At 46.3% G+C, this 26345-nt stretch overlaps 1 protein-coding gene across 2 annotated transcripts in view; it reads left to right on the top strand.

Annotated features, from left to right (window-relative positions):
• DNTTIP1 (deoxynucleotidyltransferase terminal interacting protein 1) overlaps positions 1 to 26345 on the top strand; it is a 51109-nt gene that overhangs the window by 11741 nt on the left and 13023 nt on the right. For both annotated transcript variants that reach the window (XM_063960491.1, XM_063960492.1), the window contains exons 8-12: positions 426 to 471; positions 10119 to 10177; positions 10609 to 10669; positions 10972 to 11043; positions 20818 to 20873. In XM_063960491.1, the coding sequence (XP_063816561.1) occupies positions 426 to 471; positions 10119 to 10177; positions 10609 to 10669; positions 10972 to 11043; positions 20818 to 20873 (294 nt within the window). The remainder of the gene's footprint in view (positions 1 to 425; positions 472 to 10118; positions 10178 to 10608; positions 10670 to 10971; positions 11044 to 20817; positions 20874 to 26345) is intronic.

The raw sequence follows: 26345 nt of genomic DNA, 5'->3' as shown, positions 1-26345 counted from the left end.
TATAAGAAACTGTTAATAATAAATAAATAGATAGAAATAGAGCACTTGTTGCATAAAGGCTTTAGAGCATGGCTCTGCAAAAGAGATGTGAAGTATAGAATTTAAACATTAATTGAAATGAGCATATACGCATCAATGGCTCCCTGAGGGGCTCATGTAGAGTTGATCTTAGAGATGCGACCAGAATGTAGACACAGAAATTATCTGAACATTTTTCTGTTTATATGGGTACATAAAACCACACCGTTCATCCCCAGGTGCAAAGGGCTTCAAGTGAAATTTTATGTTCAACTCTGAATTCTAGAGTAACTATAAGTGCTGCACACTGAAGCACATTTTTAGATTTTGCCAAATGACTTAGGGCCAACCTTAAATCAGGCCTACAGTAGCTTTGGGTTTTGCTTATATGTGTACTTCTTTTTCAGTTTAAAACTAAAGGTTGTTGATCCTATCCGACGTGAAGGCCCAAAGGTATGAGTTATTGATTTCGTGTGCAAGTGGAAGTTAATCAGAATATAAATATGCGGTTTAGACAGACAGGAGAAAGTTTCATATTCTGGGCAAGTGGAACAGTGTTAAAGATAAGCTTGGCAGGTGTTACTGTGTGCATTGCATGTATGCTGGGTGGGAGGAGTTGTGTGCGTTGTACGTATGCTGAGCGGGAGGAGTTGTATATGCTGGGTGGGAGGAGCTGTGCGCGTTGGACAGGTGGAACTATACATTTTGTACATACGCAGGTGGCTCTATGAGAGTTTGAGATGCAGGACAGGTGGGTGTGGTGGTTTGTTCACAGGTGAAATAAAATGGTCTGTTAGGATTTTCAGTGAGAGCATGTTCTGTGTGAGTCACTTATACCCCTTTCACATCGCACAAATAACCCGGTATCGACACGGCATATTGCCGTGTCGAAACGGGTCAGTGTGCGATGTGAAAGCTCCTTTGCTGAATTAGCGGGTCGCCTGACCCGGTAATTCAACCCGGTAAAAAAGTAGGGTTATTACCTGGTTGAATACCGGGTCAGGTGCAGTGTGAATGGGAGCCGTTCCGATGCGACACGGCTCCCATTCACAGCATAGGGAGAGGCGGCGCAGGAGATGAGCTCATCTCCCAGCGCCGCCTCCGCCCCTGCTGCTGCTTCGCCCCCCGCTGCTATGGCAACCGACCCGGTATATTGCTTGGTCGGAAAGCCAGCAAAGGAGCGCAAATGCCGGATCCCACCCGGTAAGAACACGTTTCTCTTACCGGGTGGGATCCGGCATTTGCGATCTGAAAGCAGCATAAGTTGATTTTCCCAGCTTTGCGATCCATTTCACATACACCATGTAGCTACTAGCTATATTTTTGTTACAATAAAATCAGCAGATAATGAGAACTCCTGAGTATGTGAGAAATGGGCCTGGCTAGTAAAAGTAATGCTAAATATAGGGTAAAACTCAATCAGAAGTGCTGGGTTATAAAACCCAATGCTTTCTAAAGTTTCCCCTTAGTTTTGTACAGTTGGTTGCTTCTATGCAATAATATAACATTTAATATGGTTTGTTGAATTTAATGAATTCATTAGCATAATGAGTTTTTTTAAGGTGTTAACCTATATTGTGATTGGTAGTTAGTAGCATATTCTGTAAACATATGTTGGATATGCAAAGTGAGTGCGTAAGAAGCTGCATTTCCTGATCTCTCTGAATACTGTGTCCCTGAGACGAGTGTGATATGTTAGATCGACATGCTTAGCATTTCAACAGTGACCATGTTGACATTCATCATGCCTACACAGATGACATGTTGGCGTGATAGAATGTCGACCTAATATCCCTTGTGGCCCAGCAGTCACTTCTTTAGTCCTGGCTGCAGTGGCATCGCTAGTGTTTTCTACTGGGTTCCAGCAGTCATGTGAACAGCAATTCCGGTGCAGAAGGGTGACTCGGCTGCATTCCAGTATGTATTTTCCCCTAATCCCTAACCCTCCCCCTACTGCCTAACCATCAGCATTCTGAGAACGTCGTCTGTTCACATAGCGACATTTCAGATGTCGACTTTGTGAATATGTCGACGTTCTGAGGATGTAGAACTGTGAGAGTTGGAGATGCACCGGACAGGCGGGACTGTGAGAGTTGGAAATGTGCTGGACAGGTGGAACTATGAACATTGTACATATACTGGACAGGCGGAACTGGCAGGCGGTTATTTTATTGTATATTGATATTTCAGTGAATAACTATGAGCGTAAAGACTGTATGATTGGTGTGAAGGGCCACCATTTGTGTTTGACATGGTACATTTTAGAATTTGTAAATGCAATATAGACATGTCATGTGAAGCCACGTATATTTTTTCTCTTACATCCTAGAGGATGCTGGGGACTCCGTAAGGACCATGGGGGTATAGACTGGCTCCGCAGGAGACATGGGCACTATAAAGAACTTTAGATGGGTGTGCACTGGCTCCTCCCTCTATGCCCCTCCTCCAGACCTCAGTTAGATCCTGTGCCCAGAGGAGACTGGGTGCACTACAGGGGAGCTCTCCTGAATTTCTCTGAAAGAATTTTGTTATGTTTTTTATTTTCAGGGAGCACTGCTGGCAACAGGCTCCCTGCATCGTGGGACTGAGGGGAGAGAAGCAGACCTACTTTAAATGATAGGCTCTGCTTCTTAGGCTACTGGACACCATTAGCTCCAGAGGGTCATAACGCCGTTCGTCCCGAAGCCGCGCCGCCGTCCTCACAGAGCCGGAAGATAAAAGCCGGGTGAGTATAAGAAGAAAGAAGACTTCAAAGGCGGCAGAAGACTTCAGATCTTCTCTGAGGTAACGCGCAGCGGTAACGCTGCGCACCATTGCTCCCACACACAACACACACAGCGGGCACTGAAGGGTGCAGGGCACGGGGGGGGGGGGGGGCGCCCCGGGCAGCAATAATAAACCTCTAGGGACTGGCTAACATATATATATATATATATATATATATATATATATATATATATATATATATATATATACACACACACACACACACACACACACACACACACACACACACACACACACACACACACACACACACACACACACACACACACACACACACACACACACACACTGTGGAGGCAGTATATTATATAATCCCCCGCCAGTATTGTAATTTTGAGCGGGACCGAAGCCTGCCGCTGAGGGGGCGGAGCTTGATCCTCCAGCACTAATCAGCGCCATTTTCTCCACAGCACACTGCAGAGAAGCTGGCTCCCCGGACTCTCCCCTGCTGAACACGGTGACAGAGGGCAAAAAAGAGGGGGGGGGGTCACTTTTAATTGGCGCAGTGTGTGTGTGTGTATGTATGTATGTATGTGTATGTGTGTGTGTGTATATATATATATATATATATATATATATATATATATATATATATATATATAATTATAAAATCATGCATAACATGCAGGTCCGGCTCTCCCATTAGACAATCCAATAGCGCTGGGTGCCTCCACAGGTATTGGGATATACACGGCGTCGGGTGCGGCACTCCAAGCTACGGAAACAAAGTACACTTAAATCCGTATTGAAGACAACGTTTCAATGCATTTTACTCGAGCATTTTCATCAGGTCAAGTGAACAGAAACAAAAGTGCTTACCTAAATAGTGTGTGCAGACGCCATCACCACGCTTCCGGACCACAGGCACACGCCTGGTCCGTCGGCGCTCTCACATGACGTCATCACCCACAGCCAGCAGCTATAGCAACATCAATACAGTACAACATGCAAGCATATTAAATGTACATCACAGACAACACCAGCACAGTAACCGGCATATAACAAGAACCCAATGAAGAAGCTTATTACAGTATTTAAAAAAGCGTCATATAATCAAAAATAAGCCAGCATGCATCGGCATGTAATTAACTGTTAAGGCAAATAGCATCTAAGGACCAATCCATGATATGGACACAGCGCGGTGCTAAATGTGAAAACACACTTAATGGGTCATGCTATAACTAGGCCCTAAGTTATTGGGGCACCATGATCCCTACATCACTGATACCCAGCATATGCAGTACAGAATACCACCTGCAACTGTATAGGAACAAACTATGCATCGAACTTATAGGAAAATGCTCATTAAGACCTCTCGGGTGCAATGTTCCCAGATGGTGAATCCACCTGGTTTCAAGCTGAAGGAGTTTAAGGCACCTATCACCACCCCGGGTAAGGGGGGGGGGGGGGGCGTGGTCGATCATTCGGTAGCGTAAAGCCACTAACGGGTGTTGTGCCACCGCAAAGTGTCGAGCGACCGGCTGGTCACTTGAACCTTTGGCAATGGCTGCTTTAATTGCCGACCGGTGGGCTGCCATACGTTCTTTGAACATTCTTTCTGTTTTACCTATGTATGACAGGCCACACGGACAAAGCAACTGGTAGACTACAAACTTAGAGGAACAGGTAAGTGTATAATTAATAGTCAAAACTCTACCCGTAAGTGGATGCGAAAAACTTTTGCCACTAATCATGAATTGACATGTGGTGCATGTACATCTAATACACCCTCTGGAGTTGGCCTGTAATAATCCCTGTGGATTTGGAGAGATGTCTGCTTTGACAAGCATATCCCTGATGTTACGCCGTCTAGTATAACATGACAACAATTTTGTCTGGCCCAGGTTCAATTCCTTATCAGATTGTACTATATGCCACATACTTTTAGAGATCTGATTGATAACACTACTGGCTGGACTGAACTGGCCCACCCATGGCAAAATAGTGTTAGACTGAGTGGTTTTAGGTTTAACCTGTAATAGTTTGGACCGGTCTGTGGCCAGAGCCTTCAGTTTAGCTTGCTCAAGTAATGCTAGTGGATAGCCTCTTGCTAGAAATTTACTAATCATGCTGTTCATTTGGGTTTCCGCTAACCCAGGATCAGAAGTGATCCGGCGGACCCTAAGTAACTGGGAATAGGGCAAACCCCGCTTGAGAGGTGTTGGGTGGAAACTAGAAAAATGCAACAGGTTATTCCTGTCCGTGGGTTTACTGAAAATGGATGTATTGATGCATCCATCAATAATCGAAATCTCCACATCCAGGTAGTTCACGGAGTGTGTACTCATGTTATATGTGAACTTAACTGGATGATTGCAGCTATTGTGTGTCTCTAGAAGCTGGACTAATCGTTCCTGCCTACCCTTCCATAGGATAAGTAGATCGTCGATGTAGCGACAGTACATAATAATATCTGACGCTACATCTGGGTCTTCAAAAAATATCTCATGTTCGACTTTAAACATATATATGTTGGCGTACGAAGGGGCCACCGGGGACCCCATCGCACAGCCTGTCTGTTGCAAATACATCTTGTTATCGAACAGAAATAAATTTTTGGTAAGGGTCATATGTAAAAGATACAGACAAAATTGTAGCCCTGGCCCTTTAAACTCGGGGTCCCCATGCAAAAACTCACGGGCTGCCGCTATGCCTGCATCATGGGGGATTATAGTGTACAAGCTCTGCACATCAATACTACAGAGGGTAACTTCACTATTAAATTTGCTCAACATCTGTAGTTTACGAAGCAAGGTACTGGTATCAAGGAGATATCGAGGGTGTGACTGAATGCACGGCTGGAAAAGGGCATCAAGAAACAAGGCTACCGGTTGAAACAGGGATTTGTTGGCCGATATAATTGGCCTACCGGGGGGTTTAACCAGGCTCTTGTGGATATTGGGGGTAGTATACAGGAGTGGTATGACTGGAAATTTTGGCTGCAATGCCTAGCAAAGCTCACATGAAATAATCCCGGTTTCAACCGCCTCCTCAAGTACATTAGATAACTCAGTCAAAAACACAGGCGTAGGATCCTCGGATAACAACCTGTAAACAGAAACATCATTAAGCTGTGATATAATTTCAGCTCTATAGTCAGCTAAGTCCTGTAGCACCAAGGCGCCGCCTTTATCGGCAGGCCTGAATATGATATTAGAACAGGTGGACAGACGATCGAGAGCCAATCTCTCAGTTCTGGATAAGTTACTTCTCTGATGGGGTAAAGAGGAGATATGTTGATCAGTCTCAAGTTCAAAAAGACGCATAAAAGTTCGAACAGATGCATTATGTGTCTGCGGTTCAAAGGCCGACTTCGGCAATATTTTCCTTAATTTGGCCGGTATTTCCATATTCTCAACTGACGGCACAGAGCTCTTGGCAAAATGTTCTTTTAGCTTTAACTGGCGATGTAGCCGGTATTTGTCAGCTTTCCATTGTAGTGGATTTAGTGGGCAAGATGGTATATAGGACAAACCTTTGGACAGTACTGCTTTCTCAACCTCACTAAGCTCATAGCTAGAGAGGTTGATAACTAGGTTTTCTGATATCGCGGGTTCTTGGGCGGACGCACTTTTGTTTCTGTTCACGCTGTTTTATCTGGGAATTTTGTTTCCAGAGTCAGTTGGCGCTGGGTGTGTGCTGGCATACTCTCTCTCTGTCTCTCCAAAGGGCCTTATTGGGGAACTGTCTCCATATAGATATATCCCTGAGTGTGTGGGGGTGTCGGTACGCGTGTGTCGGCATGTCTGAAGCAGAAGGCTCATCTAAGGAGGAGGTGGAGCAGATGATTGTGGTGTCTGCGTCGGCAACGCCGACACCTGATTGATTGGACATGTTGAGTGTTTTAAAAGCAAATGTGTCTTTATTACATCAGAGATTGGACAAAGCAGAGTCCAGGGATAGAACAGGGAGTCAATCCATGGCTTTGACTATGTCACAGGGCCCTTCAGGGTCTCAGAAACGTCCCATGTCCCAGGTAGCAGACATTGATACCGACACGGATTCTGACTCCAGTGTCGACTACGATGATGCGAGGTTACACCCAAGGGTGGCCAAAAGAATTCATTATATGATCATTGCAATAAAGGATGTTTTACATATCACAGTCCCTGACAAGAGGGTACACGTTTAAGGAAAAGAAACCTGAGGTAACCTTTCCCCCATCTTATGAGCTGAATGAGTTATTTGAAAAGGCTTGGGAGACTCCAGACAAGAAACTGCAGATTCCCAAAAGAATTCTTATGGCGTATCCTTTCCCTGCGCAGGACAGGTTACGGTGGGAATCCTCACCCAGGGTGGACAATGCGTTAATGCGCTTGTCCAAAAAGGTGGCGCTACCGTCTCCAGACACGGCAGCCCTCAAAGATCCTGCTGATCGTAGACAGGAAACTACCTTAAAATCAATTTGTACACATACGGGTGCCTTGCTCAGACCGGCAATAGCGTCGGCTTGGGTTTGTAGCGCTGTTGCGGCTTGGACGGATACTTTGTCAGCTGACATTGACACCCTGGATAGGGATACCATTTTATTGACCTTAGGTCACATTAAAGACGCAGTCTTATATATGAGAGACGCTCAGAGGGACGTTGGTTTGCTAGGTTCGAGAGCCAACACCATGGCGATTTCTGCTAGGCGAGCCCTGTGGACCCGCCAATGGACGGGTGATGCCGACTCAAAGAAGCATATGGAAGTTTTACCTTACAAAAGGTGAGGATTTATTTGGGGAAGGTCTCGCGGACCTGGTTTCCACAGCTACCGCGGATAAATCTACTTTTTTACCTTATGTTTCCCCACAGCAAAAGAAAACGCCGCAATATCAGATGCAGTCCTTTCGGTCGCATAAGTCCAGAAGAGGTCGGGGCTCTTCCTTCTTCGCCAGAGGTAAGGGTAGAGGGAAAAGACTGCCTGCTACGGCTAGTTCCCAGGAGCAGAAGTCCTCCGCGGCTTCTACTAAATCCACCGCATGACTCTGGGGCTCCACTGAGGGAGTCTGCGCCGGTGGGGGCACGTCTTCGACTCTTCAGCCACGTCTGGCTTCAGTCAGGTGTGGATCCTTGGGCAAGGGAAATTGTATCCCAGGGTTACAAGCTGGAATTCGAAGACGTGCCTCCTCGCCGGATTTTCAAATCGGCTTTACCAGCTTCTTCCCCAGAAAGGGAGATAGTTTTAGCTGCAATTCAAAAACTGTGTCAACAAGTGGTTGTCGAGGTTCCCCTAAGCTACCAGGATTCTTCGCTGGGCGGAAAATCACGTAAGCGCTCTGTCAGCTGTCTTTATTCTGGGAGAGGACAACTGGGAAGCAGACTTCCTCAGCAGACACGATCTCCATCCAGGAGAGTGGGGACTTCAGCAAGAAGTTTTTGCAGAGATAACAAGTCATTGGGGACTTCCTCAAATAGACATGATGGCGTCACGCCTCAACAAGTAGCTTGGAGGTATTGTGCCAGGTCAAGGGACCCTCAGGCAGTGGCAGTGGACGCCCTGGTGACACCGTGGGTGTTTCAGTCGGTCTATGTGTTCCCTCCTCTTCCACTCATCTCAAAGATATTGAGAATCATAAGACTGAAAAGCGTGCGGACAATACTCATTGTTCCAGATTGGCCTCGAAGGGCCTGGTATTCAGATCTTCAGGAAATGCTCACAGAAGATCCGTGGCCTCTTCCTCTCAGAGAGGACCTGTTGCAACAGGGGCCCTGAGTGTTCCAAGACTTACCGTGGTTACGTTTGACGGCATGGCGGTTGAACACCGAATCCTAGCTGGGAAAGGCATTCCGGAAAAAGTCATCCCTACTCTGATAAAGGCTAGGAAGGAGGTGACGGCGAAACATTATCACCGTATCTGGAGAAAGTATGTTTCTTGGTGTGAAGCCAAGAATGCTCCTACGGAAGACTTCCACTTGGGCCGGTTTCTCCACTTTCTACAGACTGGAGTGGATATGGGCCTAAAGTTAGGATCCATTAAGGTACAGATTTCGGCCCTTTCTATATTCTTCCAGAAAGAATTGGCTTCTCTCCCAGAAGTCCAGACTTTTGTAAAGGGAGTGCTGCACATCCATCCTCCTTAACGTGGTGTTACAGTTCCTAAAATCTCACTGGTTTGAGCCTCTTCAAACGGTTGAATTCAAATTTCTCACTTGGAAGGTGGTCATGTTGTTGGCCTTGGCATCTGCAAGGCGGGTGTCCGAATTGGCGGCTTTGTCTCGCATAAGCCCCTATCTGATTTTCCATGTGGATAGAGCACAGTTGAGGACGTGTCCTCAATTTTTGCCTAAAGTGGTTTCATCGTTTCATATGAACCAACCTATTGTGGTACCTGTGGCTACGGGTGACTTGGAGGATTCCAAGTCCCTTGATGTGGTCAGGGCCTTAAAAATGTATGTAGCCAGGACGGCTCGGGCTAGGAAAACAGAGGCACTGTTTATCCTGTATGCAGCCAACAAGGTTGGCGCTCCTGCTTCTAAGCAGACTATTGCTCGCTGGATATGTAACACGATTCAGCAGGCTCATTCTACGGCTGGATTGCCGTTACCAAATTCGGTAAAGGCCCATTCCACTAGGAAGGTGGGCTCTTCTTGGGCGGCTGCCCGAGGCGTCTCGGCATTACAGCTTTGCCGAGCGGCGACTTGGTCGGGTTCAAACACTTTTGCAAAGTTCTACGAGTTTGACACCCTGGCTGATGAGGACCTCATGTTTGCTAAATCGGTGCTGCAGAGTCATCCGCACTCTCCCGTCCGGTCTGGAGCTTTGGTATAATCCCCATGGTCCTTATGGAGTCCCCAGCATCCTCTAGGACGTAAGAGAAAATAAGATTTTAAACCTACCGGTAAATCTTTTTCTCCTAGTCCGTAGAGGATGCTGGGCGCCCGTCCCAGTGCGGACGTATTTCTGCAAGGCTTGTATATAGTTATTGCTTACATAAGGGTTATGTTACAGTTGAGATCAGTCTTTGGCTGATGCTGTTTTTGTTCATACTGTTGACTGGTTGCGTATATTCCAGGTTTATACGGTGTGGATGGTGTGGGCTGGTATGAATCTTGCCCTTAGATTAACAAAAATCCTTTCCTCGTACTGTCCGTCTCCTATGGGCACAGTTCTCTAACTGAGGTCTGGAGGAGGGGCATAGAGGGAGGAGCCAGGGCACATCCATCTAAAGTTCTTTATAGTGCCCATGTCTCCTGCGGAGCCCGTCTATACCCCCATGGTACTTACGGAGTCCCCAGCATCCTCTACGGACTAGGAGAAAAAGATTTACCGGTAGGTTTAAAATCTTATTATTGATGGTAAAACCACTTTTGTTTTTTTCTCTGTATAGTGGGACCCAGCTAGATTAAATGATACAACCACATTTGTTCAGGGATCACGGGCTAACAAGTAAGTGGAAGTTATCTCTATGTGGCCGATTGTGGTGCACGTCCCCTGATGGATGGCCTTCTATCGGAGCTATTCAATTGTTGCTCTGATCAGACGCCTATTAGCATTTAGCGCGACTGACGGCTGCGGATTTAGTTTAGCAAAACAGCCTAAAGTTCCTGTTTGTGTGTCTTAAAGTCTGGGTTTGGGCACCCAAGCTACTGACTTTTCACACATTCTTTCTTGCACCTCTGAAGGCTGTGAGAAAAAAAGTGTGTGCCACTGCTAATGGGTGCCTGATCGGAGCAACAATGAAATAGCTTCAATAGACCTTGTTTATCATTCTTCTAGGTGGCCAGCAGGGGTCCCACTCCACAGTTGAATCGGCCCCTTTGTGTTCAAGCTTAAGCTTATAGAATGTATATCAATTTTACTCCTTTATTTGTCCCTAGAGCTCTAGGAATGGGAGGGACAAGGGGACGGATTTATATCAAACATCCAGAGTTATTTAAGGTATGTTAGATTTCTCCTGTAGATGCTCATACAGTTCTGCTGGTACACTCTAGGTGAAGAAAACATTGTGCACATTTATGGTAAGTGATTGTTATGTGTGTTCTCCCACACACCTAGAGTAGTTCCCTGATTTGTCTGTATGCACTAAATAGGCTCTTTGCACCCGAGATGTGTATTTCATCAAGAGAAATATTCAAAACGTATATCTTAGTCTGAATTAGACGATCTTTAATACTTCTCTTCCCTCTTTGTACATATTAAATAGGGCTCTGCCATTAAGTAATGATTTGTTCAATTTGCAGTATGCAGCTGATGCCCAGGACAAACAGTGGCTGACAGAACATCTGCACATGAAAGCCACAGGTGGCAAAATGGTATGTTTTATTTGGATTTCAATGCAATATGTATCCAGGTTCAGAATGTTTCTTCCACCCAAAATGGTAAATAGTTAGCAGCGATCCCAGTTGCCTACAAAGCCAAGATTTAGGAATGATATAAATACCTTACTATAGCTTAATACGGATAAGGAGGATTTTTGTCTTACCTGAAAATCCTTTTTTCTGAAGCTGTGGTGGTCACTGGGACTGTGAGGTATGGTGTAGGAGCACTGCGGGCACCAAGGAGTTAAACATCTGCAGAGTGCAGCAGAGGCTCCTCCTCCCCTATACCCCGCCTGCCCATGGAAAGCCAATTGTATCTTAACAAGCCTCAAGAACAGGTACCGGAGAGAAGAAACCAAAAAGGACACACACACACACACACACACACACACACACACACACACACACACACTGTACTGCACTGCACTGCCCCGGTCAAGAGAGCCATGGCACAGAGTGCCATTAGAAAGGACACCTCCGCAACGAAAAAAGGATTTTACAGGTAAGACAAAAATCCCCTTTTTTCTGTCAGCCTATGTGGTCACTGGGACTGTGAGACGTCCCAAAGCTGCCTCGTTACGGGCGGGAACGCTCTCGAGCTGCACTGAGGGCACGATGCCCAAAGGTCGCATCGGCCAAGGCGAAGGTGTCAGACTGATAGAACTTGATGAAAGCGTTCGCGGAAGACCACATAGCCGCCTTGCAAAGCTGTACAGCAGAAGCGCTGTGGTAAACCGCCCAAGAAGGGCCAACCGACCGAGTGGAATGAGCTTTGACGGATGCTGGAATAGGCCGCCCAGCCAGTAGATAAGCTTGTCTAATGGCAATGCGGATTCAACGGGCCAAAGTTTGTGTAGAAGCAGGCCAGGCACGCTTGCGGACATCGTAAAGAACGAAAAGGGAGTCTGATTTGCAGAAGGATTCCGTTCTGGCAACATAGGTACGGAGAGCCCGTACAACATCCAAAGTGACCAAGGACTCCTCCAGAACATCTGTCGTGGTGGGTATTAAGGACGGAACCACAATCTCTTGATTGATGTGGAACCTGGAAACAACTTTAGGAAGATAATTAATTCTAATACGTAGGACTGCCCGATCCGAGTGGAAAACTAAGAAAGGAGATATGTGAGACTGGGATCTCAAGTCGGCAACCCGGCGTGCCAAAGCAATTGACAACAGGAAGACAGTCTTCCAAGTAAGCCAAGAAAGGTCCACAGAATCCAAGGGTTCAAATGGAGCCTGCTGAAGCATCCGGAGGAATAAAGACAAGTCCCATGGATGAACAGGAGAGACAAAATTGGCCACATTTCGTTGAAAGAGAACCGAAACAGCAGACACCTGCAGTTTCAGGGAGGCAAGCCGAAGTCCCAGTTCCAAACCGGCTTGAAGAAAAGCCAAAAACCTGGACACCTGATATCTCAAGGGATTGAAGTGACGATCTGAGCACCACTGAAAGTACCGTCGCCACACTCTATGATATATGCGAGCCGAAGACGGTTTTCTGGCTGGGAGCATAGTGTCAATGACTGGGTCCGAAAACCCCCGAGCTCTTAAGACCGACCTCAACAGCCACCCCGTCAAAGCCAGGCAGGGTAGGTCGGGGTGAAGGCAAGGGCTCTGGGATAGGAGGTCCAGACGAAGAGGCAGGCGAAATGGAGGCTGAATGGAGAGGCTGCAAAGATCCGTGTACCAAGTCCGTCTTGGCCAATCTGAAGCGATGAGGATGGCCGTGACCTGCTCCTGCTTTAGACGTCCTGAGTACATGTGGTAGGAGAGCAATCGGCGGAAACACATAAACCTTCGGAAAGTACCAAGGATCTACCAGTGTGTCCACCAAAAACGCGCCTGGATCCCGAGTTAGCGATCCGTACTGAGGAGTTTTTGTTAGTGACGGGAGGCCATCAGATCTATGTGCGGCGGACCCCAGCGAGTCACTAGAAGGTGGAACACCTCTGGGTGAAGTGACCATTCTCCGGAATGGACGTCTTGTCGACTCAGGAAGTCCGCCTCCCAAATCTGTCCCGGGGATGTAAATCGCAGACAGAGCCGGTAGGGAGTGTTCTGCCCAATGGAGTATGTGACCGACCTCTTGCATGACGGCCTGACTTCTGGTGCCGCCTTGATGGTTGATATAAGCGACCACTGTTGTGTTGTCTGTCTGGATCCGGACAGGCTTGCCGGGAAGAAGAGGTCCCACTTGGCAAAGAGCTCTGTATATTGCTCGGAGCTCCAGGACATTGATGGATAGAGTAGTCTCTTGAGCCGACCAACGACCTTGGAAGGAGTGGCTGCCCGTGACCGCTCCCCAGCCCCGTAGGCTGGCGTCCGTGGTCAGAATGACCCAGTCCTGGATCAGGAATGGGCGGCCCATTGTGAGATGGGATGACTGAAGCCACCACAGGAGTAACAGGCAAGTGTCCCTGGACAGTGAAATCCGTCTGGACCTGAGATGAAGATGTGACCTGTTCCAACGACGAAGCAATTCCAGTGGTCTGGAGTGGAATTGGGCATACTCTACCATGTTGAAACAAGAGACCATCTTGCCTAGGACCCTCATGCAACGATGAAGGGAAACGCTACGATGTTTGAGGAAAGCCTTGATTAATGTCTGGATATCCACTACCTTGTTCCTGGGTAGAAACACATGCTGAACCTTTGTGTCCAGAATCTCCCCTAAATGAAGCATGGACTGGGAAGGAGTTAGGCTGGACTTGCGCCAGTTGATCAGCCAGCCATGAGATTGCAACAGCGCAATTGTGACCCTGAGATGCTGCTGTAAGACCATTTGAGACTGAGCGAGGAGAAGGAGGTCGTCCAGGTATGGAAGAATTCTGATTTCCTGTAAGCACAGTTGGGCCGCCATGACTGCCATGACTTTGGTAAAGATTCTCTGTGCTGTGGAGAGACCGAAAGGCTGGGCCCGGAACTTATAGTGGTTGCTCCGAAGAGCGAAACGCAAGAACCGTTGATGGTCCGGCCGAATAGGGATGTGTAGGCAGGCTTCCTGAATACCCAAGGAGGCCATGAAGTCTTCCGGCACCTGCATGATGGACCGGAGAGCCTCCATCCTGAACCTGGGAACACAAAGAAAAAGATTCAACTTCTTCAGGTTGAGAATGGTTCTGAAAGAACTGTCGTGCTTTTGTACCAGGAACAGATTTGAGTAGAAACCAGTACCCCTTTGAGGAGAGGGGACAGGAACAATGACCCCTGCCGTCAGGAGGGATCTGATGGAAGACTGAAGGGCGGTGGCCTTGCCCACGTCCACTGGCAGGCTGGTGGTAAAAAATTGATGAGGTGGCCGCATCAGAAAGGAGAGGGCGTATCCCTGGATACTATGCCTGACATCCAAGAGTCGGATGTGGAGGTTAGCCAGATGTCGGCGAATAGTAAAAGCGGACCGCCCACTATGGAGGAGTCCTGGTGGGGACCCCTCGCGTCATGCTGAAGGTATGTCGGGTTGCTTAGGGGTTTGACGTCGTCCAATCCTGGACTGTCGACCTTTCGATTTGGTAGATTTACAAGAGTAACTCTGTACACGGGAGAAAGACGGACCCTTTGGTTTGCCCTGAGGGCGAAAGGAAGATTGCTTGGACTTTGGAGCCGAAGGCAGAAAAGCAGTCTCGGCAGTTGCCAGGTTAGTCACAATTTTATCCAATTCAGTTCCAAAGAGGATGTCACCCGTAAAGGGGAGAGACTCCAAAAGTTTCTTTAGAGTCATTATCCGTTCTCCATGAGTGAAGCCACAAGGCACGCCTAGCCGCCACCGAGACTACAGAGATTTTGGCAGCAAATGTACCCGAATCTATAGCTGCCTCACCCAGGTAAGTACTAGCTTCTCTGATATGGTCTATCATGGAGAGTAAATCAGAGTGTCGTGTCCCAGATTGGAGGTCATCCGTTAGAGCAGTGATTTTCAACCTATTTTTACTAGCGGCACACCGAACAATATTTTAAAATTGCCAAGGCACACCATCAGTTCCCCACAGTAAAAAACTAAACACACACATTGGCCCTCAGTAAAAAAAAAAAAAAAAATCCACACATACTGTACATTGGCCTACACAGAAAAACAATCACATTGCTCCCCACATAAATCCTATTGCTCCCCACATGAATAATTCACATTGTTCCCCCCATAAATCTATAAATTCTTATTCTCCCCACATAAATCCTTTTGAAGTCCTATTGTTCCCCACAGGAGAAATAAAATAACAAGTATTATCAGCTGTCCTACTCCCTGTCCCTCAGTGGCGGGGGTTGTTCATAGTGGAGTTCTGCAAATACTGAGCAGCGGTCGGTCGGGCAGGTGTGGATGTGGGTGGGCAAGGAAAGCTCTGTATGCAGGTGGGAACTGGAAGATGTGTATGCAGGCGGGTGGGCTGGCTGGGTGGTGAGACGCGGCGGCCGTGACCTATGATATCACATCGTTTTCAAGGCATAGGTCATGGCCGGAGCATGACTAATCCTCTAAGAAGAGCCCGGGCCAACAGTTCGCTCTGAAGGTGCAGGAACCTGCTCTGGCTCCGCGGCACACCTTGCAACTGGTCGCGGCACACTAGTGTGCCACGGCACACTGGTTGAAAAAGCCTGCGTTAGAGCATCTGCCCAACTACCGATGGCTAAAGACATCCAGGCTGAGGCAAATGCAGGATGGGTGGCTGCGCCTGCATTAGTAAAGATTGTCTTGAGGAATTGGTCCGACTTTTTTTATCAACTGGAGCCCGTAAAGATGGGACATCAGGAATACACAGGGTGGTTGACTTGACCACGGGAGGAGGTGTCTCCCACTTCTTTGGTCCCTCTTCCGGTACCGGATTGAAGTTAAGAATGTGGTGAGACACCAGAAATTTCTTATTTGGGTGCGCCCAAGGTTCCTTGAAAGCAACGCTCAGGTGAGTAGAGGTAGGAAACACTGCAAGATCCTTCTTCTTACGTTTGAAAAAGGCGCCTCAGCATCTGCAGGCCCATCCGTATCTTTAATCTGCAGCTCCAGACGCACAGCCTTGATGATATCATCCACCCTGGTCTGCGTCATACGGTCGTCCTGAGACTGAAGGGTATTGTCCCCCGCGGTTTGCAAAGAAGCATCTTCATCCGAGGAGGCGTCCAACTGGGATTCCTCCGTAAGTGAGAGGACAGAAGATCCCCGGCAAAGCCTGTTGTAGGGAATTGGAGACCTGTACCAAGCCCTGCACAGATTAAGAAAGATCGCGCACCCACGTTGTCTCCGCAGAAGGTTGCTGTGCGGGCTGAGACAGTGGCTCTGCGGGAGATACTGACACAGAAGGCGGAGGTAACCTGGAGGCTGCCAGTTGAGAAGCCAGCTCCGGCATGGCTGAAGAAAAAAACGCCCAATCAGATCCCCTTGGGGCTGACGCCTCCGGTACGGAACCACTCTGCGCATCCGATGAGCAGCGCTCACAAAGGCCTGTGTGGTCTTGTTGCAAACAGGAAAAAAATTCCTTGCAAAACATGCATGTGTATGAGTGTAGCCTAGGAGCGGTCCGTTCCTTCTGGGAGTCTTTGGAAGAAGTCCCTCTGGATGACCTCTCCAAACCTGTAACGGCAGTACAATGCACACACAAAATAAATATATAGAACAGAACACCAATAAATAAACCAGTGTCTGAGGTACTGGGACTATGTGGCCCAAACACAGTAAACAATAAAACCAGAAAGTGGAGGAAAGTATCAGAGTGCGCTCAGGAACAGCAGCAAGTGTGAAAGATTCTGTCTAGGAGGGTACTCTCTCCCTCCCCACACATAGATTAATACAACAAAAAGTGACAGAAAGTGAATCACAATGCGCTACACCGTGTGTAGCGCATTGTGATTCACTTTCTGTCACTTTTTGTTGTACCAAACACAGTAAAGACTACTGTTAAAAGAAACAGCAGACCCAGGAAGCTAACTAAAATTACAAAATACAATATATGAAAAATAATAAAAAAAAGGGCTACCCTAAGACCCTAACAGTACCACTTGCACTGTCGCACTAAAATAAATGTAGAGGCACACAAGTACCCCACCACCTCCACAGAGAAGTGGGGTGGGGGACAGTGAGGTATAGGGGAGCAGGACTGCAATCCTCTCTGCTGGGCTGTCGGCTGCAGAATGCTGAAAATGGCCGACCAGCTAGGAAAGGAGGGAGGAGAGAAATTCCCCTTGGCGCCTAAACCCAGTACAGGCTATGGCCAAGGGGCTGCGGGCGGAATTACAGGGGATCCCCGCCCCCCTCCTGGAACCCCAGGGATGCTAGATGTATCCCCCCTGAAATATGGCCGCCAAGTCTAGTGCTGGCTCAGAAAGGACGGAGACCCGCTGACAGGACCATCGGGGACTGCTCCCTCCCCACCGCTGGTGTTGCCGCAAGCGCCGGCTGCCGCGCATGGCGGGAAGCCGCTTACCAAGTTTCCCTCCGGCTCCTGCTCCTCCGCCCCTTGGAGAGGTGGCCGATGGGAGCGGCCGTGGAGGTCCGTTCACAGGCCGCTGGACGGGTGCTGCATCCAGCAGCAGCACTGACGCTGCTACTAAGTTCCCCTCCGGCTGCAGCTCCTCCGTGTGCAGGAGAGGTGGCTGGTGAGAGTGGCCATGGAGGTCCGTTCACCGGCCGCCGGAGGGGAGCAGAATGCAGCAGCAGTAGCGCTGACACTAGCGCTGCTGATGAAGTAGAAAAAAATAAATAAATAAATGAAAAAGAAGTTTAAATAGGGCTGCAAATAGCCCACTCCTTAAAAACGTGCCTGTTATGAAGGCACCAAGAAAAAACTGGCTTCCCATGGGCAGGCGGGGTGTAGGGGAGGAGGAGCCTCTGCTGCACTCTGCAGATGTTTAACTCCTTGGTGCCCGCAGTGCTCCTACACCATACCCCACAGTCCCAGTGTCCACCTAGGCTGACAGAAAAAGATAGCCAGCAGAGATCTAAAGCTGGGTACACGCCATTGGGCCAATCGCTTAAATGCTCCTGCAGTGGTGGGATCAAGCTGTGGCATCTTATGAGCTGCTTAAAAATGAAGAAGCCTGACTTCCTTATGAAAATGAGGAACGTACACACTTGGGGGCGATTCAGTTGTTTGTTGCACCCAATCTCCTTTCTAAAGTGACGGGAGATCGGATGGGCGATACTCAATGTTTTTATTTCTTTTATTGCTCTGATTGTGGCCAGACAGGCCAGGTTTAGCCGTGCAAAATGGCAGAACCAGACAAAAGTGCTAGGTGCGTCCCGAAAAGTGTTGTTTGGGTGCCTATACAGGTCACTTTTTGCACATTTCAGCTCGCCGGCACAGGGGACTGCAAGCTGAAATATCTCTCCCCACAGCTCATAACGCCTGAACAGAGCAACAATTTAATTGCTACGTTGGGTGCCATCTAGTTGTGGCCGTGGGGAGAAACAACTAAATCTCCCCCCCCTACTGAGCTAAAAATAGCACTGATTGGATAATCGCCTCAAGGATCGGATCATTTATCTGATCTGCAGAGTGATCTGCGCATTGTGTACCCAGCTTGCTGCCACTCCACCAGTAATAGATGATTATATAAGCAATAGTGGTCAGCTGAGGCGCAATCCAATGAAAACACACATATTCAAGCGCATATGATTAATATGAATAAAGAGAATATTACATCCAATATGTTGAAAGAAATTTCCTGTAATGAAGCAGTTATAGAATTCACACTATGGGGGAGATGTATGATCATTACCAGTGAATAAGAGGCGCAGCTGTAAGAGCTTTGTGGCTCGATAAATGCCCTAATACTTCTCTCACCCTCATTAGAGTATTCAATTAAATAATTTAATGACAATAGAAACATTCCACACATTCGTTCTGCATCCGGAAGGTTGTATCTTAAATCAACTGTATAACTAATGAATGAAATGAAGGGAGATAATTGTCTTCCTGATGGACGTGGAGCACCCACTCCAGGAGATCAGTATGAGTTCCTGACCAACTGGATCCCGGCAGTCGAAATATCAACGTCGGATTCCCGACCTCGAACACAGCGCGTCCCCTCAGAGGCTCTCCACAAGGTTCTGTTCTCCCTAAGTGGGGTTTCTGTCCGGCTGACGGGATTTCAGCGTTGGGATTTCGACCGCCGGGATCCCGACTGTCTGGAGTATAACTGCATACCCTCTACAGCAGGGGTGGGGAACCTTTGGCCCTCCAGCTATTGTTGAACTACACATACCAGCATGCTTTGCTACTTTTTCCATTTGGCCATCCTAAAACTGTTGCAGGGCATGCTGGGATGTGTAGTTCAACAGCTTGAGGGCCAAAGGTTCCCCATCCCTGCTCTACAGTATAATGTTGGAAATATAACAACTATAGTGTCTTCAAATAATGGATAAAGTAAATGATGATGTTATTATGTATTTAACAGTTTCTTATATAGCACAGCATATTCCGTTGCACTTTACAATTAGAACAACAGTAACAGAACAAAACTGGGTAAAAACAGACAGACATAGAGGTAGGAAGGCCCTGCTCGCAAGCTTACAATCTACAGGGAAATAGCATCTATCCTTGTGTATCTATGCCTATCTATTGCATAATGGTCCACCAGATTGCTAGGTTCTTAATGGGTTGTATGATGATACCCCGCAATGTTGGCCAAGTGTCAGGATGGTGTGAGAGTAAAGATGTTTATATTGCTTGGGGGGAAAAAAGTATGTATATATATATATATATATATATATATATATGTGTGTGTGTGTGTATGTATATGTATATATATATATATATATATATATATATATATATATATATATATATATATATAGCCAGCTACTAGCATTTACTCGAGAGGATGCTTCACATTCGTCAAGAAGACATAGACCTCTTCTCGCTTTGATTTAATATTTCTATTTTACTATTTCTACTACTGATATAGGGGTATATTCAATTCAAGTCTGATCCTTTCCGACAAACACTGTTGGAAAGGATCCGACATTGCACTATTCAATAATGCCAATCCGACTTTCGGATTGCCATTATTGTCGGAAAGGACAGACACAGGCGCCCGACGCGGCTTCCTGCTAGCATAGCCTCAGATCCCAGGAGCAGGTCATCGCAGCGGGGGGGAGCAGGAACCCCGCGGCTGCAGCAGCGTAGCAGGAGGATGGGGCACCGCCACCAGGCATCACGGCAGCATCTACCCGGCTCCAGCAAGCGGGACCTGGCTTGCTGGAGCAGAGTGGATGCTGCCGTGAGCAGGGGCGCCCCATCCTCCGTCTACGCTGCTGCAGGAGTAGGGTTCCGGCTATTCTAAATGTCCCCGCTCCCCCGTCTCCTCATCTCAATCTGACTTTGTTTTAAAGTCTGATTGAGATTGTCGGAAACGGGACCAAAACCTGTCGTATTTGGTCCCGTTTCCGACAGAAGCACATGGATCAGCAGCTATTCCGCTATTCCACGTGCTTTCCGACAGGTTGAATTTCCAGACTTGTCAGAAAACTAAGGGGGGGGGGGGGGGGGGGTATTGAATAGGTTAAAACCCCTTCAGACCTTAAAAAGTCAAAAATTGCCATATTTCCAACAAGACGGCAGTTTGGACTGTAGTTGAATATACCCCTTAAGCTGCAATTTTGGGAATACATTACTGACGGGGAGATTGAGGAATGATTGTAGGATTTAGAGCAGTTTATTTTGTGAGCTGATAAACTGAAGAAGTGATTGCAGTGTGCCTCCACCTTGTTCTTTTAATGATCTGATTATTATATCAATCTACTTTTTTACATATTAATCCTTTTTTCTGCATATGATATAGGTGTATCTCCTTTTGGACCAAGATGTCTTAGACATGGCAGCCACAGATGAATACAGGTTAATAGCATGGATCGTTATGAAGCACTTGTTTTTATTGCTCTCTCTCTCTGTTTTTATGTAATATATATAAAACAATAGGATTTAATGCACAGCACTCATACATCCGCCGTGCCAGTGGTATTGCGACCACACTACTAAAATGAAAAAATCTTGTTAAATAAATAAATGTATATATATGCATGTGTGTGTGTGTGTGTGTATGTATGTGTGTATATATGTGTGTATATGTATGTGTGTGTGTGTGTGTATATATATATATATATATATATATATATATATATATATATATATATATATATATATATATAATGGAAAAGGCGCTCATAGTGCAGACTGTTTATTCAATTTAAAAACAGTAACCGGTCCACGGACAAATTGTATAGGACCCGTACCATATAGCACACGCTGTGGGCTGGTTACCACACGGTTCAAAGAAAATCCACTGGCACAAACTGCACACCCGCTGGCTGCCACCACACACCGCACCGCCGGCTATGGTATAGCCATGACTCGTCGGGAAACCTCTCTGGATCAGACAGTGGGAGCAGCTGCACAGGTGGACACAGTGCGTCAGACAGGCCACGCCCCAACGCGTTTCGTATCACACTTCGTATGCAGTTTGTGCCAGTGGATTTTCTTTGAACCGTGTGGTAACCAGCCCACAGCGTGTGCTATATGGTACGAGTCCTATACAATTTGTCCGTGGACCTGTTACTGTTTTTAATTTGAATAAACAGTCTGCACTATGAGCACCTTTTCCATTATGTTTTATTCCTAGAAATCAATCCTGCTCCAGGAGTCCGGAGCCTTCATTGGGAAAGTGCTGCGGTATTTATCCTATACCTGTGCTACAACTCAGAGGTTTCTGGTGCTTGTAATTTTCTCTGCTGTTGAGAGAAAAAGGACTGCCACCTTCTAATCGAATATATATATATATATATATATATATATATATATATATATATATATATATATATATATATATATATACATATATATACCCATCCACAGTATGCCGGCACTCACTTTACAATGTCCCAACTGCTCAGGTGCCCCTCAGAGAAGTAAATATCCAACAGAAAAGATGGCACTCAGAGACTGTTTCAAAGCGATAAAGAAAGACATCTGTATTTAAGATGTTATAGCATCTAACGTTTTCGGAGCAATTGCCCCGTCCTCAGGATAACATCTACAGCAATAAACACATAGACAACACATACATAAATACCCTTACCTGTCCCTCAGTTCCCGCTCCGTCCAGCGCTCAGACCGCACGCCCACCGGAACCACTACCCGCTGAACTTCCTGGTGCGCACCCTCCGTTACTGTGGTAACCGCTGTGCATGCGTTCCACAGCCAGCTTCATGCGCTCCATTAGCGCAGCGGAGGATCCCAGTGAGGTTGCAGCACAAGAGCTGAAAAGGAGAGGAACATAAATTGATATATAAAAAACACCCGCATAAAATAACATACAGATATTGCAGAGGATATATTCATGGTCAGGACTTACATAATGAAAAACCTTCATGTAACAAAAAATAAGCGCTGAATAATAACAGTGACTAAGACCTATTAAGACAAGCTATTCCAATTGATTTTTTCATTTAACCCCATAGGGCTCGTAGTGCCTAAACGGACGATCCAACGTGATTCTTTTAATAATAATTGTTTTGCCCGATCCCCACCCCGGAGGGAAAATGGTACATGATCTATAATATAATGCTTAAGGTCATCCAATTTGTGACCTGCCAATTTAAAATGTCGGGATACCGGCTGATCAATATCTTTCCCATTTAGGGTCATGTTGATTGCCGACCTATGGGCATTCATCCTCTCCCTGAACTTCCTGGTGGTCTGGCCGATGTAATAAAGGCCACAAGGACACACTATAATATACACTACATAAGCAGTAGTGCAAGTGAGGACAAACCTAATGTCGTAGACCTTGTCTAGATGTGGATGTTTGAATTCTCTACATGCTACCATATATTTGCAAGTAGTGCAATTGTGGCATTTGTAACAACCTGGGGGTTTAATGTACACATTGGCCGGTTTTTTAATCCCAAGCCCTGTAATATCAGCATGGACAAGTCTATCACGTAGGTTGTTACCACGTTTGAACGCTGCCAAAGGTCTCATATTTTTAAAGATGGGGAGCTCCTTATCCAAGCTCACAATGGGCCAGAGTGCATTAGTAGCTCTCCGGATAATTGGGCTGGCCGTGGTATAGTTGCTGACCCAAGGGATAACCTTATCCTGATGGCGTTTAGTGGGTTTCAACAAACTGGATCTATCCATCGCAAGTACCTGCTGTTTTTGTTCCTCTAAGGTTATAGGACAATATCCCCTATCCCTAAATTTAGATATAAGACCATCTAAGGCCTCTGGCAAACGTTCAGAATCGCTGGTGATGCGTGCAAAGCGCATCATCTGTGATAACGGAAGACCTTTCTTTAAGGCTACCGGGTGGTGACTAGATGCCCTCAAAAAAGTGTTCCTATCAGTACATTTAGAATAAACCTCTGTGGTGATTTTACCATTGTTAACTGTCACCAGTACGTCCAGGAAGTTGGCACTACTAGTACTATGTGTATAGGTAAATTTAATTGGCGAATCAAGGCCATTAATGGTAGTCATAAGCTGTACAAAACGTTCCTCCCCCCCGGTCCATAGAAGAAATACATCATCTATGTACCGGGTGAAGAACATAATATATTGACTCACATCACTGTCACTAAAGAACATATCAGCTTCTTGAAAAAACATAAAAATATTCGCATACGAGGGGGCCACGGGAGAACCCATAGCACACCCTCGTAGTTGGAGAAAAAAAACCCCATCAAACAAAAAATAATTGCGCCTTAGAGTTAATTCCAACAGAGTCAAAAAAAGTACATGATCAAAACTTGATGCAGGAAGATGACATTCAAGAAAACGCCTCATCGCAATAAGACCTCCCTCGTGAGGGATAGAGGTATACAAACTGGATACATCTAGGCAGCATAGCAAGGTGCCACTCGGTATGCTGTCAATGTCTTCCAGGTAATTCAAGAAGGAAGTAGTGTCTTTCAGGAATGTTTTTTCTTTCAACAAAAGTGGCTGGAGGACACTATCCAAAAGTTGAGAGATAGGCTGTAACAATGAGTCCCTGGCAGAGATTATAGGTCTGCCAGGAGGCTCTCTCGGATTTTTATGTATTTTTGGCAAAGTGTACAGCACAGGCACTTTAGGGTGCTGGACACAAAGAGCCTTAAACACTTTTTGTGGGATTTTATTCTCATTGTATGCCTTCTCTAAAATTTGGAACAGTTCTTTTTGATAGGCGGCCGTCGGATCCATATGCAATTTCATATAAACCTCCCTATCTTGTAGCTGACGTTCAATTTCCAATCTGTATTTATCAAGATCTTGAATAACTATGGCCCCGCCTTTATCGGCGGGTCTGATGACAATGTCCTGGTATGAAGCAAGATCTTTCAATGCCAGGTGTTCCAGTTTAGAAAGATTAGGACGTACTTGACAAGGGGTAGAAGTGAACTTATTCACCGACTCGTCCAGCAAGCGGTTAAAGGTTTTTAAAGAGGCATTGGTTGATATAGGATCATAGTTAGACCTAGAAGCAGACTTCAAAAAAGAGGAAAAGATGTTGTCATCCTGTATTGGAATGCTTGATTGAAAATGTTCCTTCAAACGCAGTTTCCTGGAAAAATTATGTAGATTGACTTTCCAGTCAAAATCATTATGCTTATTGGTAGGAACAAAGCTAAGTCCCAAATTAAGTACTCTTGATTCAATTGGAGTAAGAGATCGTCTGGACAGGTTGAAGATCAAGTCTTCTTTTTGTTCACCAACGTGACTTTTCTGGGTTCTCTTGTTCTGACCACCCCGGCGGGTGGGAGCGAATCGTTTTGACGTCTCGCCTCTTTCTCTGGTTGATCTAAAGGGACCACAGACTGAGATCCATTATCCGCCACATCAGAGAACCTGAAGTCACTGTCACTGCTAGATTTATTCCGATCAAATCTTACTCCTTGCGTTCTTTTCTGCCACGGTCTACGTTTTTTGCCGCCATCCATCATAGGTTGTGTAGTATCACCACCATATAACCATTTGTATACGCGGTTGTCATCATAGTCAGAATCGACTGCAAATTTCTTATTCCTCTTGAATTTTAATAAATCTGTGCGATAACGATCACACTGTGTTTGTAATTTTTGTAGCCAATCTTGACTGGCATCCTCCTCAAGTTTCTGGCGGTTATCTTTTTCAAATGCAACGATCTTTGATCTAATGGCAGTGAGTTCTTTATTCGCTTCATCTACCACTAGAATCATGAGGTCGAATGCGCACTTATTGAGGATAGCAATCCACTTCCTCACAAAATCAGGGTTATTTCTTCCAATAGTGGGAACGTTCCTGACCCTGAAACCTCGTGGTATCTTGTGTTCTCTAAAATAATTAGACAAAGTGACACTGTGCAATAGATAGTCAGTTTCGCGTTTTTTCATTTTCAGCAACTGGAAATAAATATCCTCCGCTTTCAACGCTGGATCAGAGGGGGTTAACAGTTCTTTAGACAGTATGTTTTCAATCTCGGCAGCCGAAAAACTAAAAGTTTCACCTGGAGGAGTGAGTAATAACCCCTGAAAGCCTGATGTATCACGTGCTTGTGCTGAATTGGCTTGATCCATACTGAACCTCCAAAGTATTGCAGTGTCACTTATACAAACAGATATAGATACGCCTGTAGTGATGTGCTATCAACAGGTTCAATCAATCAAATAAGTTGACGGTGCCTTGCAACGGGTGCTGTAACACAGCACAAACATACCCATCCACAGTATGCCGGCACTCACTTTACAATGTCCCAACTGCTCAGGTGCCCCTCAAAGAAGTAAATATCCAACAGAAAAGATGGCACTCAGAGACTGTTTCAAAGCGATAAAGAAAGACATCTGTATTTAAGATGTTATAGCATCTAACGTTTTCGGAGCAATTGCCCCGTCCTCAGGATAACATCTACAGCAATAAACACATAGACAACACATACATAAATACCCTTACCTGTCCCTCAGTTCCCGCTCCGTCCAGCGCTCAGACCGCACGCCCACCGGAACCACTACCCGCTGAACTTCCTGGTGCGCACCCTCCGTTACTGTGGTAACCGCTGTGCATGCGTTCCACAGCCAGCTTCATGCGCTCCATTAGCGCAGCGGAGGATCCCAGTGAGGTTGCAGCACAAGAGCTGAAAAGGAGAGGAACATAAATTGATATATAAAAAACACCCGCATAAAATAACATACAGATATTGCAGAGGATATATTCATGGTCAGGACTTACATAATGAAAAACCTTCATGTAACAAAAAATAAGCGCTGAATAATAACAGTGACTAAGACCTATTAAGACAAGCTATTCCAATTGATTTTTTCATTTAACCCCATAGGGCTCGTAGTGCCTAAACGGACG

The sequence above is a fragment of the Pseudophryne corroboree genome, chromosome 3, assembly GCF_028390025.1.
Source record: "Pseudophryne corroboree isolate aPseCor3 chromosome 3, aPseCor3.hap2, whole genome shotgun sequence".
Taxonomy (NCBI): domain Eukaryota; kingdom Metazoa; phylum Chordata; class Amphibia; order Anura; family Myobatrachidae; genus Pseudophryne; species Pseudophryne corroboree.
Note: the sequence above shows the minus strand (reverse complement) of the source record. Positions and strands in the feature narration are given on the sequence as shown.